General features: G+C 42.4%; 1 protein-coding gene across 1 annotated transcript; it reads left to right on the top strand.

Moving 5' to 3' along the window:
- The first annotated feature begins 1,436 nt into the window (after positions 1-1,436).
- Positions 1,437-10,567, top strand: RASD2 (RASD family member 2). Its single transcript, XM_003202348.4, has 3 exons — positions 1,437-2,146; positions 5,778-6,057; positions 7,582-10,567. Exons 2-3 carry the CDS (start codon positions 5,787-5,789, stop codon positions 8,109-8,111), a joined length of 801 nt encoding a protein of 266 aa, XP_003202396.1. The 5' UTR covers positions 1,437-2,146; positions 5,778-5,786; the 3' UTR covers positions 8,112-10,567.
- The last annotated feature ends 4,240 nt before the right edge of the window (positions 10,568-14,807 follow it).

The following is a 14,807-nucleotide window of genomic DNA, read 5'->3' as shown; positions in this document are numbered from 1 at the left end:
TTTTTTGCAAAGAACTCAGGTTCTTGCAAACTATAGACATGAAAGAGGAGTATATTCTCTGTAGCAGTATAGAACTTGAATTTTATGTTAATTTTGTCAGCAGCAATTCTTCCTGTGGCATCAACACCAGCATGCTGGCCACTTAGTTTGGATCTAAGCTACACAGATTGCAGACAAGTCATCAAAGATGACACCTTTCGGTGAAGGTTTGATCTGAACCAATGGCTTAGGAGCAAAAAGCATCGTATCTTATTTCTATCTGAGCTCTAAAAATGCTCATCAACTTTGTACCAAAGAGAAAAGATTCGAGTTGACAGAGGTGTTGTGGTCTAAAAAGAGCTGAGTTCAGATCATGACCCATTAGCAGTTAACTGGCTCCTGAAAGAAGCCAGCAATGTTTTGGTGGTTCTGTGCCAAGCTGTGCTCTTCCTTCCCAAATTTGAAGCTGCCTGTACAAGGAGCTGCTGCTTCCCAAAAGAAAAGAACCTGTGGAATTCCACCAAAACAGCACAAATTCTTGTGGGGATTCTTGAGAGGAAACAGATGATGAAGTTGGACGATTATTTTCTTCAAAGAATAGTACATTTGCTCAAAGAGAAAGTGAGAGAAAAGGTTGAGAGACTCGAAACTACAAGTATATTTGGATTTGAGAAATCATACCTCCCTTCTATTTGTTTTTTTGTTTGTTTGTTTTTGTTTTTTTAATTGTCGAAGTATCTTGAAAATCTGTGTTCTTCTTCTTCTATCTGATTAGAAGTCGTAAGTAGGCAATGCTGAAATACTTCATTTTAACTCTTTTTTAAATGATTTTTTTTCATCTTTTATAATAGACATTATGATCTAAACTATTACTACTTCAGCTCAAAAAGGAGAAAAGCACAGTTAGCAAATGATGAAATAAATTGCAAACATACTTCTTTAACAAGGGCAAAGCAAACTGCCTGAATTCACTCTAATTTTCCTTTGTTACTCTGATTTGTCTGCCTCCCCACGATGCTTGTTTAGCTTATTTAAATATTAATGAATTAACATCACCCTTATTTCTTAATCAGACCAACCATCAATCCCAAGACAGTGACACTGAGGGTGAGGGAAAGGGAGACTGTATTCCATACGGCAAAAGAGTTACGGGAATTCTGGACAGAAAGCCCCTACTTGGGAAATGAGTCAGTCCACTTCTGCCTTGCAGAAAATATCAGTGCTGAAGTATAGAAGCAGTCTTTAGAAACAGCTTCTGAATTTGCAGCTGGCAAAGTGAAGTCTCTGTCTCTCACACGCATCCACTAACTGGCTCCCCACACATGCATACGTACAGGTTTCTGGTGGGAAGAAAAGGAATGTGCAGTCTGGGATGCATATGAACTTTCTATTCAGAAGGAAAAAAATAAAAGATTTTTCAACAGGCTCAAAATCCCACCCCCTCAGCACCCCTCCTTCCCCTGTGTCTGACACCGACTTCAAGGGAGGAGTTGAGCCAATTATCTGAGTCCTACAGAAGGGAAATCTGCAATTTGCCGGTAGTTGTGAGAGCCACGGAGAGAAAGGCAGGGAGAGAAGGAGAAAAACTTAATTGGCAAACGTAAAGGAAAGCCCCTTCTGTCCTGGAAAGAGAATAGCACAATACCAATCCCAGGTCAGAAGAAAAGAAGCTTGTGGGGAGAGGGTTGTGTGCAAGGAGAGACCTGGGGAAGCTTAGGCTTGCCGTAGATAACTTCCATGCCCTCAGTGATTTTTTCCCATAGGGACTGAGGTGGCATAGAGTGCATGAACCCCCAGCTCTGCAGGACTAGGTGTTGCTCAAGGTACCCCAGCAGAGCTGCCCAGAGGAGACTCTGCCTCTCCTCCTCACTTGAGGCTGGGAGCAGAAGAGCTCATCTCACTAAAGAGAAAAGCTGCTGCTGGTCCGGAGACCCTTCTTTAGCCCTGATCTAGTAATTGCCTTCCATGGGGGGACGTCCTCTGGAGCCCTGCAGTCCCTCCCAGTCCTGCTAAGTTCCCAGGAAATACTGGTGAAGAGCTGAGCCCCAGGCAAGCAACGTGGGATCCACAGAACAACAGCCTTCTACAGCATAGCTGCTTCTGATTAAAATTACCGATTTCATCAGACAACGCCCAGACCCAAGGCTGCTCCTCGGAGGAGAGAGAGGTAAGAGAGCAGTGTGGAGTTTGGGATGGCAGTGGGAGACAAACATCCCAAAGGAGTGATTTGAGTGTGCATGGGAACTGAGGGGTACTAGTGGTGACTAACAGGTGCCAGGTCTGTTGCGCATGATGCAGTTTGTATATCTGCCTATGTTATTTTCAGCTGGATGCACTGAAGTACGTTTGGATGGCAAACGGAAGCAACAAACTGTAGATAAAGACAGTGGAGTGCAAGAAGGGTGCTCTGGGAATGTGCTCGTGGATGGGGAGCAGTAGGGAGGATAAGCAGATGTCACTGCATTTTCTGATAGGAGCTGGGGAGCTTGGGTGGAAAAGCTGCTGGCAGGTTGAATGAGGAATGTCTTTCTTAAGTAGTTCTCTCCAGGTGCTCAGGACTAAACCTGGCAGCACCACAGAGGAATTCAGACAAGTGCTTTTCGGAGTGAGGAAAATCAGGTGCATTGTCATTTGCTCTGATATGCACCTACAGAACAGGCAGCGGGGGTCAGCAGGTAGAGGATGCGGGGAGTCCAATGAAACGAGGCTTGATGCTGATTTTGGACAGCTGTTTCATTTCTCTATGGGCACACAAGCCTTTCCCTTTATTGACTGGAGATAATACTCACTGCCTGTATTTCTCTGGCATTCTGAAATCCCTTTACCACTATAAAATACTAATGCAAAGTTTCTGCCATGGAGACAGTGCATAAAGAAAAAGGTACCACTGAGAATTAATCTATGCTTAAGCATTTAATAAACTGGAAGGAAAAGATGTAGATTAAAGCCAGCTGGAGGTTGTTTGCCTCCTCATTTTCTTCTGATTGATTTTGCTTTATTTAGTACATGAGCATGTGGCTCCTTTCTAGTTCTTTTCCTCTGTCTTTAATCTTTTTCAATGTATGAGTGCCTGTGCTGGGAGTGAGGGCTGAAGTTTCTTTCCTTTTTTGAGGAGGAAAGAAGGAAGACTGTGCTGAACTGGAGAAAAGCTGAAGTGGGGGGATAAGGAGAGAGCACACACACACAAAAAAAACATAAGCTCCCAGCTCAATGGCATGCTCTGAGTCAGATTTGCAGCAGAGGTGATGAGATGAATAGAAACTCCAGGAATCAAAGTGCTGAAAAGCACCGTTAGATTCCATGTGAAATGAAAAGCAGTCAGAAAAACATAGGAGACCTCTTAACTGAATGCCTGGACAGGCAGAATGAGGACAGTATAGAGTGACTATTTAATACATTAAAATCTTACCTCCCTTCCTTCTCAGTGCATGTGCATCCTTGGGGCAAAGCGTCCTGAAACGCACACGCCTGCAGATAGGATTTTGTCTTTGATGGAGGTGGGAGGCATCATGATTTAGTGGCCAAAGGTGCCAGAGTGTCAATTCCTTCTCCAAGGTGTTTTGGGTCCTGTGGCATTAGAATCTTAGAACCACTGAGGTTGGAAAAGACCTCTGGTCCTACAGTCAACTCATCACCCACCATGCTCACAAATTAACTGAGGTCTAAGACAATGGAGTCCATGTCAAGGAGGAAGACAGAAGCACCTCTTGCCCTTGGGGTGCAAAACCAGCTGTCCAAGAAGCACGGTAACACATCCAGCTCCCTTGATACCTGATGGGGGTTTCTGATGGCCAGCAGCTCAGTGGTTACCTGTCAGAAAACAGTACACATAGTAGGAGTCAGCCAGGAGTGCAACTATACCAGTCCCTCCTGGTCCAAGGAGCTGACTCATTTCTAAGCACTGAGCACAGCCTGTAGAGAAACTGGTGTTTTTTCTCATAAAATCTATCTCCCTGCCTTTCTCTGTCAGCTAAATATAGCCTGAGAGAGTGAAAGGAAGTATCCCATACTGTTCTGTTGACATTTGTCTGGCTTATGGATGCCTGACAACACTGGACTGGCCATGTAGGATAGAGACACTGCACGTGGAAGTGTTGTTTCAGATTAAATTTGGTGTTTCTGCGGTGCTGGAGATGGGTCCTATTCTAAACAAAGCAATCCAATCCATAACAGGTGTGCTCCTTGTTGTCACTTCAGCAGCACCATAACTGTGTGTGTGTGTTTACATCCAAAGTTATAATCTGACATTACTGTCTGCCTCTAATATTGTTCAGCCCTGACCTCTGTGTGTAATTTAGACCATACGACACTTCAAGGAAAGTGCTGCATTTTCTTCTATGCTTTATATAGGGATGAATGTGCTGCTAGCAAATGATGGCAATAATCATAAATAGTCATGTTTTGCTGTTGCCTCGGGCTATAGCACTTGTAATGATTCTGGATTAGAATTCCAGAGACTCCTTTATTTAGCAGTGGCCGTATCTTCACTTGTGCTTTGGTGCTTTGCACATGTTAAACAAAGTCAAAGATTTTAAGCTCTTGACTGAGATAAGTGTCAGCTGCATAAACGCTTGGGAGATAAAATTCACTCAAGGGAAAGACAAGAATCCAGATCTTAACCCAGAGATGATATTTCAGTGTACATAAAGTGCTCAAATTATAATATTAAGTAAACAATACCTAAGTTAAATAAACGGCACAGTGGGAACTTGATTATTCTTTAATAAGATCCTAGTAACCAAAATAAACTGCCCAGAATGTACTTTCTTTGCTTTAATGTTAGCTTTCCCCACACTGGGGTTGTATTTTTCCTTTCAGCATACAATGTATTTGAAATAGCACATGTAAAATGTCTGTGCAACCCTCTTTTTTATTTTCCCATCAAAGCTACTGCATCTGAGTAGCATCAAAACATGATCTCCAAGGTCTCGAGACACATTTTCCTTGACAGGGGTTGGAAATCTAGTCAGATAGTAATTTAAGATGGCTGTCCTTTGTTCTTTCTCCTCCTGTACTAGCACACTCAATGACTGCGGCACCCACAACATCTGTGTATGTATAAAGATTGAAACTCCTATGAAATCTTTATTACTGCAACTCTATCCATTGTCAGCCGTCATACTGCAAGGCAGTGATAATTGCAGCACTGATAGTTTCTTGGTAGGGAGTTCCCACACTATCAGTCCAAGCAGCTAGATTAAATTCTGGTTTCTGAAAGGTCACTGAAGGCACAGAATTTATCACTACTCAGTGCTATTTTGCGTCTTGAACTCCTCGCGTCAGCAATGTAGGCTATATGGGACCAGCTATTTAAAATAACTGAGATGTCTAGCTTCCAAAGATGTCAAACGTGATTTGGGCTTCTGTCTGACTTTTGGTTGATCTCAGAAAATGAATGCTGTGAGCTGTTCCTATTTAGGCAACCAAATGAAGTGGTCTAGGTCCTGACAACAGCTGCAGTGGATGTAGTACATTAGGAAATGTGATGGTAACCTCAGTGGGCGCAGTATATTGGGAAATCTGACCTCTGTGTTTATGCATCTAAAACAGAACCAGAATTGAAAAATCTGGTAATGTCTAAGTGACGCAAATGGTGGGAAGGAACCTGGTGTCCAAGTTCAAACACAGCCGATAAAATTAGCCCTTAATGCTTAAACAAAATAGCAAATTACAATTAAAAACCATACTATCTTCAGTGTAAATGCCGGAGCACTCTTTGACCAACTCATGGTATGGAACATCCCTACTCTGTCTTCCACACAGTTTCTTACCTTCAACTTTGTCGTTCCCTCCTTCAGGCCCAAGCAATGATGAAAACTATGTCCAGTGGAAACTGCACCCTGAATGTGCCAGCCAAGAATTCGTACCGCATGGTGGTGCTGGGAGCCTCCAGGGTGGGGAAAAGCTCCATAGTCTCACGCTTTCTCAATGGCCGGTTTGAGGACCAGTACACTCCCACCATTGAGGATTTTCACCGCAAGGTCTACAATATCCGGGGAGATATGTATCAGCTGGACATCCTGGACACCTCAGGGAATCACCCTTTCCCTGCTATGAGGAGGCTTTCTATCTTGACAGGTGAGAAAGTGAAGAAAGTTTGCAAACAGGGAACAATGGATAAAATATTATAATGAAAAAGTGTAGCTTGAAAATTGTATCATGGAGACGAGTGTTTCTTGGGGATCGGGTGCATTTGGGAGACAGCAAAATGGGCTGTGGGATTTCACTGCAAGATTCACTTCTCCAGAGGGATGTTTCCTGGCTGGTATGTATGCTTCCTATGCTGTATGGAATGCACTAGCCGCAGAGGAGAAGTCCACTGGGTGAAGGTCTGAAATTAAGATTTCCCCCTAGTTTACTCCCCTGCTCTACCACCTCCCTCTCCTGCGGTCACAAATGAATGGTTGAATAAAATCTCGTGGGCAATAAAGAGCAGCAAGGGACAAAACAGGCATGTCATTACAAGACACCAGCAGTGAAAAGCAAATGCAAAATGCACAGGCAGGGAATTCAAACTGAGAAAAGCTCAAAGATTTTTTTTTTCTTAAAAGTTCCAGCCTGATTCCCTTGATTTAATATACCAGTAAAAAAGATCACTCTACTTTTATCCTTTCTCCTTAAGTCTACAATTAATCAAATGAATTAAAGAGGGAAAATAGTGGACTCATTTTGTACATCCCCATTGTCGAGCGGTTCCTGTTGTGAACTAAGATATGTTCTTGAACTGCAAAAGTGACAGTGGAGATATATATTCGGCCACAGCTCACAACAAACCAACTCTCTGGGTCTGCTATCTTCCCTTCTAGATAACCATTGAAACATGACATTCATATCAGACCAGGCTACCATCTGCATTCAGGGAGGTCCTAGGGCCAGTTTCTGGGACGTGGATGTGAGCTTTTGTCCATGAAATCTCTTCACACTTTCAAGATGACTGTCATTCAACAGGCAATGATTCCTTTGCAAAAGGAATTGTATGTCAGAAAATGTCAAAAGGAAATGCCAGGGGATCTGTGTCATTTATGTATTTCTTTTTTCCATGGTCTATTTCTCTTGAGAAAATGAAATGGCAGCAGAGCAGTGAACATTGGGAAAGCACTCATTCCTCATTTAGGCATTTGGGACTGACTAGCTGGAAATCTTTCACTCAGGTGTTTCTTGTACTGCGTAATCAAAAGGCCAAGGCTGAATGGATACTAGTTCTCCACTTTTCCCGGTATAAAAATAGCTGTTTTACACAGCAATACAGACAAAATGAAGAAAAAGAAAAGTGATGCAGCAAAGCTGGATAGAAACTTGTTTACAAAGGACAATACAAATGGGCAATAACTTGCAAGTCCAGTGCAAACTGTGGGTATATACTCAAATATGGCTGAAATAACATCAAAGCCATAAGCAATTGCACTACAGAAATGAGTGGGGAGTTGGATTGGAAGAACTGGAACTAAAGTAAAGCAGAATGAAGAGATTCAAAAGGACCACATGAAAAAAAAAAAGAACAACTATGGGGGGGGGACAGCAAATAAATGTATTGTTTTCTGAAAATTAGCTTATCTAACACAGGTTGTTCTAAACATTTATAGTTTCCTTTTTCAATTGCAGGTGATGTTTTCATCCTGGTATTCAGCTTGGATAACAGAGAATCCTTTGATGAGGTCAAGAGACTCCAGAAGCAGATCCTCGAGGTCAAATCCTGCCTGAAGAACAAGACCAAGGAATCAGCTGACCTCCCCATGGTGATCTGTGGCAACAAAAATGACCACAGTGAAATCTACCGCAAAGTGCGCTCAGATGAAGGTGAGAACCTTGTGTCCAGTGATGAAAACTGTGCTTACTTTGAAGTTTCAGCTAAGAAGAACACCAACGTGGATGAGATGTTCTATGTTCTCTTCAGCATGGCCAAGTTACCTCATGAGATGAGCCCTGCTCTCCACAGGAAAATCTCCATCCAGTATGGGGACACTTTCCAGCAGAAATCCTTCCGGATGCGGCGAGTGAAGGACATGGATGCCTATGGCATGATCTCTCCCTTTGCTCGCCGGCCAAGTGTCAACAGTGACCTGAAGTACATCAAATCGAAAGTTCTCAGGGAAGGTCAGTCAAGGGAGAGGGAGAAATGCACAATCCAGTGAAGAGGGCTTGTGCTTCTGGCTGAAGTCATCATCCACATGAAGTGCCTTAAAGAAAAATGGTCTGTGGAAGCACAGAACGGGCTCACTGGGTTCATCGAGGAAACCCTACACAGCAAAAGGGTAACTCTTCCTGCGGATTCTGCTGAGTCAACGAATGTAAATAACATCAACCTCATAAGCAACTAGGAAAAATCATACGCCTGAGTGTGCATTTCTCTATAATGTAGTCCATCTTCATTCCCCTTTTTGTCTAAAGAAAACTGACTTGAGAAGTAAAGAAAAATCAACCTCATCCTTACAAAGAAAGGTCAAAAATGCACAGAAGGCATCAGCAGTTACCCAGTGTGCAGAACTTGCTAAGAGAGGAGGTTATGTCTTTATATGTGTGTGTGTATGTGCATGTGAGGAGCACTCCGTTAAAAAAAAATGGGACTTTCATTTCAAAGAACAGCAGTCCTACCAAGGGAGTGGACTCTGCATACGAACACAAGGCTCTAAGTCACTTCTGAGAGGGCCTGCAAGAAGGTCCTGATATTATGCTTGCTGGGTCAGTTATTGACATGAATGTTGTTTTGTATTATAGATTTTATTTGGGGTTTGCTTTTTTTATTGTGTGGATTCTTAGAAAAATCAGATGGCAGATGTGCTTGATATCAAAACAGTGTTTACTTTCTAGAAGTGAAAGGTGTTTTCCATCTGTAAAACTACGTAATATTTACATTGATTGAAAATGAAATTGTTCTGCAAAAGGCCAATACATTTGACTTCTTTGGAAGCATGGTGTGATAGTTTCTCAAACCAGCCACACCAACTCTAAACTTCACAGTACAAATGCCATCCTTTGCCTTGCTGGCCACCAGACCAATGGTTCCTTCCCTCTGCCTGTATCAGCTGAGACTGACCACATGTTGGCTTAGACCACTTCATGGCAGGACTAGGTTTTCCTCCAACAGTAGAAACTGATTGATTATAGACTTTTGATCTGGGACCAGCTCCATTGGATTTATTTTGTTAATGTATCTCTAGTCATTTTGTTCATGAATTTTCCTCTTGTCTGATAAAGGTTACCTTGACGGAAACCTTTGTGCTACAGAAGACCTCCAGAAGTGAAGCTTCATGCTGGCTGTCCAAACGGGGCTGAATTGGCTGGCTAGATAAATCTGCAGCCATCATTCACATCTTCCCTTCCTCAAATCCATCCAGGCTTCTTTGTCTTTAGCTCTCTCCCTGTCTTGTTTCTGGTTTTGTTGTTTGATCTGCTTTTCTTTGCCATCAAAGCCACATATATTCCCTTAGATGTACGCTTGCTACTCTCACCGACTGAAACAAGAGGTGTGCATGCATAACTGTGGGCAGAATGTGGCCCCCAAAATGTACACAACAGCAGAGCATATATATGGTTTATATACCTCAGAGTGGCCTTCGGTACCTTGTGTCTCTCCCTCACCTTCCTCTGTTCTTGGCTGTATTTGCTTTGCTGTGTCCTGGTCAGAGCTGTAAGCTAGTTCATTCTGTAATTTGACAGAAAACTAGGAATTATGGTTGACCGTGAAAATTAGCCGCTGGGACAAAAAATCCCATATTCATTTATCAGTTCCACCCTTCACAGGTACTGTATATTGACTGGTAAAATACACTGTTCTATTAACCCCATTTCCAGGGCAGCAACTTCCCAATCATTTCTCCCTCTCATCTATAAATATGTATGCCACTTATGATTAAACCTGTTTTATTTATTAGCTGTGTTCCAGTCCATTTTTACTTTCTCCAAGAACAAGGAAGGTCCTATTTTGTTCTTGTGTAAGTGCAACTAAGCAAGTGCGGTATGAGTTGAGAGCCCAGATGAGATCTCCAGTAAATTCTGGAGGAGTTTTTTTCTGTCCTCCAGAGACTAGGACCTTAAAAGTGGTCTGTCTGAAACAGAACTGTATCTATAACTACATCTATCTATCTCTCCCTCTCTTTCTCCCTTCCTTCCTTCTTATCTGTCTATCTCAACACCAATATATATGTACAGATATCCTCTCAAGTAGAAGCAGACAGCTAGTCTTTCCAGTGCTGCCTCCAGCAGTGGAGAACAGTCTCCCATACACAGAGCTGGTGTGCTCATCCCTAGTGTGATTTACCAAGGTCTCTGCAGAAACATCACTGTTTCTCTCAGCAGTTTCTCCATCGCACCATCTGCATCTCTCAGCTATATGAGTCTTGAGCCCCCTGAGCACTTGCCTAGCTCCTTACAGACCCTCTGTCTAAGGCTATGACTGGTTGTGTCAGTGATCAAGCTCTGGGACGCATGTGCCGCATGGACACGGGTGGAGGGTTGAAAATGGAGCATGAGCACTGGGCACTGATTAGGATTTCAGGAAGCTAGAAAAGAGTTCCTTGGACTATAGCCTATACACTGCATTACTGAACTCTCCTTGTCCTGCTTAATAAAGCTGAGTTTTTTAAGAGCCTTTATGATCGTCAACTCTCTGTCCCTACCTTACAATATTGACCTTACAATTATTTTCCCTACTGCACTTCTACCCTCACAAAGACCCCCAGCTTTTCTAACTCTTCCATGTCTTCCCATTCCTCTTTTCTGGCATGGGTAGGAAGACACTGGGTGCAGAAAAACTTTATAGAGACAGCCAGGGCACAATAGTAGGGGAGGGTAAAGACCAAGCAGTAGCAGCTGACTGGATCTCATAGGACAGAGAGCGAGACTCCTCTTCAGCATCCAACATGGCCTGCCAATGGTTGGAGTGAGTAGCATCTGTGAAACTGACGGAGAGAGAAGGTGAAACAGCATCACAGGCAGTGACAGAAACAAATGAGAAAAATCAGATAATCTTATTAAAGTAATCCTAGATTTCTCTCTGCATTTTGTTACTGATGGTAATTGCTTTTGAAGTTAGATTATCATGTTCCCAAGGACATTTATTGCTTTGCTTTTATTATATCATTGCGGTCATTCTATTAATATTCATATATTATTTGGACTCTAGAAGTGCTTACAGCCCCTAAGACAGACAGAATGTCTCAATTGTTTATTCACAGTTAGCAGCCGTTATGTTCTGTGAAAAGGGTTGGGGCTGTTAGCAAGGCTACCTGTCTGCACAGAGGGCACAAGGCAAGAGAGGCAGAGGAAAGGTGAACTGTTTCCTCTCTGCCAGCAGTTTATATCCGGCTTCAAGGCAGAACAGGGCATGATGCTATTGCTATGGGGAGCTCTATTAAGTACATGCAGAGGCTGAGAACCAGAAAGCAGCAGAGAGCAGACTCACAGCTAGTCTCAGAGGCAATGAAAGGAGATAACTTTTTTCCTCATGGGATTTTTTCCTCATGGGATCATGGAATCTGCTTACTGTGACCCCCAAAACATGGCATATTGCTTATCCCTTGGAAAGAGATATGTATCTCTCAGAAGTCATTGTGATAGGACAAGGAGAAATGGTTTCAAACTAAAAACAGGGAGATTTAGACTGGATATAAGTAACAAGTTTCTTACAATAAGGGTGGTGAGGAACTGGCACAGGTTGCTCAGAGAGGTGGTGGATGCCCCATCCCTGAACACATCCAAGGTCAGGATGGAGGAGCTCTGAGTAACCTGTATCTGCACTCTGTACACTACATGGGAATTGGACTAGATGATTTTTAAAGGTTCCTTCCAACTTTTGTGATTCTAGGATTCCATGATTCTAAGTTACTAAATGTGCTGGACTAAGGGCAAGCCTAGAGGAAGAGATCCGTCCTGAAAAGATGCTGCAAGAATGTAGAGAAGTTTGTTCATCGACAATCCACCCTTAATTGGGCTTACCTAGCATAATTAAATTGCTTTATTTCAAGACCTACCTTGTTCTGCATTGCAGTCTATAAACCTAGCATTAGTGAAGCAAAGCCTCAGTGGGTTTTTCTTGTTTTTTTTTTTTTGTGTACCCTCTATCAGGGCAAGGAGCAGGGACATGCAACTGACTTAAGATCAGTCATAGTCATGGAATAAGACAGGGCTGAGATTAATTTTGTACAGTGCTGTACACAGTGAAAAAGTCCTTGTCTTGAAGAAATTACAACTCAACATATTATAGAAGCTACTATAAAAAATTAGGAAAATCTAATTAAGCCACAGGGTCAGAATAAATCAGGAAGGAAATAATGGTCACAGTGAATTAAGAAAAGAATAATTTGAGGGTGGAAAGGGCAGAGTGAAAGCCTGTTTTGACATCCAGAGGACTAAATTAGATTTCTGTTCTGAAGGATCCCCAGGACGACTGCTGCCACTAGGCCAGACTGGTGCTAGAGAAAGTCTCTCAGGGTGCAGCACTCAAACAACATCGTCTCCTTGAAACCCCAGAGTGTCAGTAGGAGGATGTGTGAGCAAAAGAAAGATAGATTCGGCTGTACATTAAGAAATGTAGCTTTCACCCTATTTCGTGTTTCATTACACATAAAGAAAGTATGACTACAGTTTATTTAGACTTCGTCCTTCTTCAAATGTTAACCTCTGCTTGCTGCATCAGACCCACACACAGCCTCATTTTCCACCTACTTTTTTTTTTGGTCCTTAGTTTTATCTTCCTCTCACGTTCCATGTCATAGCTAATCTTTCTATCCCTCTCCCAGCATCTTGGCTAGGGTTGAGGGTTATGAGCAGAAGTGTTTTTGAAATAAGTGATGATTATTTCATTTGATTTGATATTGCTGCTACTACTCTTAGGGTTTTTATTAGCAATATTGTTTCTGTAAAAATACATAGTGGCAGGCTAAGATTAAAGGGTCTTCTTAGAACAAGATATAAAATGTGATAAAATGTACATTTTCCCCATTGGTTTCTATAGCAACACTCTTCTTTCTGCATTCAGAAAGATCAAAGAATTTGCAGGGGGGAGATGAGTAGCGTTGAGCTGTCCTAGATCCTTCACCTCTGAGCCCTCACAGGAAGTTCTCCTCCCTTCAGTTTCTGTGATGTGGAGAAACAAAGACCACCAACCAGACCTACATTGCCAACCACTCAATATGTCTGGTAAAGCTGTGGGATATCCTATAACAGATAAGAAAGTAATTTCCATGGTAATATTGTAAACTGAAGCATTGCTTGTATCACAGTACCTATGATTCCTTGGGGAATCATAGAGGCTGAAAAAGACCACTAAGAACATCTAGTCCAACCATCAAACCGTCACCACCATGCCCACTAAACCACATTACTCAGTGCCATATCTACCCTTTTCTTGAAAACCTCCAGTGACAATGACTCCACCGCCTTCTTGGACAGCCTGTTCCTATAACTACGTATCACCATTATAAACCCAACTTCTATACTCAAGTTTAGAGCTCAAGGTTATAGCTATGAGATTTTACCCACTTTTCTCTTTCCTGTGTCTTTGCAGGCTGCCATAGGATTCAGTCAGAGCCTGAGACTTCCTGGAGATGTATTTTTTTTGGCTTTCATGACAATATCAGTCAAAGGCCTTTCCCTGCCCCCGTCATCATCAGACATCCACAGCAAGCAAAGCTGCCCTGAGTCCCAGGCACCACATTCCTAGAAAGTTATTGACTGTTTGGAAGGAGGCCAAGGACCAGCAAGAATAAACATTTTATGAGCGTAGGGGGATTGACTTGAGTAAGCCTGGAAGGAAGTCTGAAAGGGATAATTCTATGCCACATAGGAAAACAAAGTCTGAGAAAGGCTGGCTGGAAACCCCTAGACATGTTCAAAAGATAGAGATGACAGCTAAGACAGCACATTGTTTGGAGTTGGACAGTGGGATATCTCAGTGGGAGCAAGAGTATTAAGTGGGAAGTCATTGGCGAAAGAGCAGGGCAGACTTTAGGGCGATGTAATCTATTTGCAAATTTTCTGAGATGTCATCAAAGTCCCATTGGGAAAATATTGGGAAAAAACACTGATATCTACATAGCCAATATGGGTAATTCAGTGTTGACAGTGAGATGGACTGGCTGAGCCAGTAGAATATTCTAGCCCTCACACTTCACTTGCTTCTGCAATGGAGCCTGATCTAAATCTTCAAAGCAATTCCCCAGATTGCCCATCCTCATTGCAGCCTCCTGACCCTCCATGCAGAGGGTCGGTAAGTCGCCAGTCCCCTCCAGCCAGACCACTAACAATAGAGACAAGGCTTCTTACGTCAAAGCCTGTTGATTAAACCATTTCTACAAAGATCTGGGACTGCTTGCAGCAAAGAACCCTTTCAGCAAACTATCCTTGAACAGTTCCTTGCGTATTTGTTTATTGTTCAGAAGTATTTGATGAATGATTTATGCAGAAGTGTACTGTGCTGTGGCTGGGATGGATAGCTGAGATTAGCTCAGATTAAACATGGAAACAAAGAGGGATGAGATCACTGTGTTTCAGGACATTTAGTAGCAAAGTAAAAGAATTTAAATGGAAAAAAAACAACCAACAACTTGAATATGTGTCCTCATATCACTCTGACATAGAGGGAAGAAAACTTCCTTTTTAGCCCCTTATTCCTCCTCTCCAGGCTGCTGAAAAACTACAGTTATTCAAGACTATAGTTATTCAAGACTGTCCACTTGCAAGCTTTTGACATTCGGCAGTAAAACAGTTCACAGATGAGAGCACTGAATACTTTAGTTTGGTTTCAGCAGTATGTCAAGTCCATATTTTGAAATTAAAAAAAAAAAGAGAATGAGAGAAAATAAGCTCTACAATTGTAGTGAATAAAACGG

The sequence above is a fragment of the Meleagris gallopavo genome, chromosome 1 (genome assembly GCF_000146605.3).
Source record: "Meleagris gallopavo isolate NT-WF06-2002-E0010 breed Aviagen turkey brand Nicholas breeding stock chromosome 1, Turkey_5.1, whole genome shotgun sequence".
In the NCBI taxonomy this organism is placed as follows: Eukaryota; Metazoa; Chordata; class Aves; order Galliformes; family Phasianidae; genus Meleagris; species Meleagris gallopavo.
Note: the sequence above shows the minus strand (reverse complement) of the source record. Positions and strands in the feature narration are given on the sequence as shown.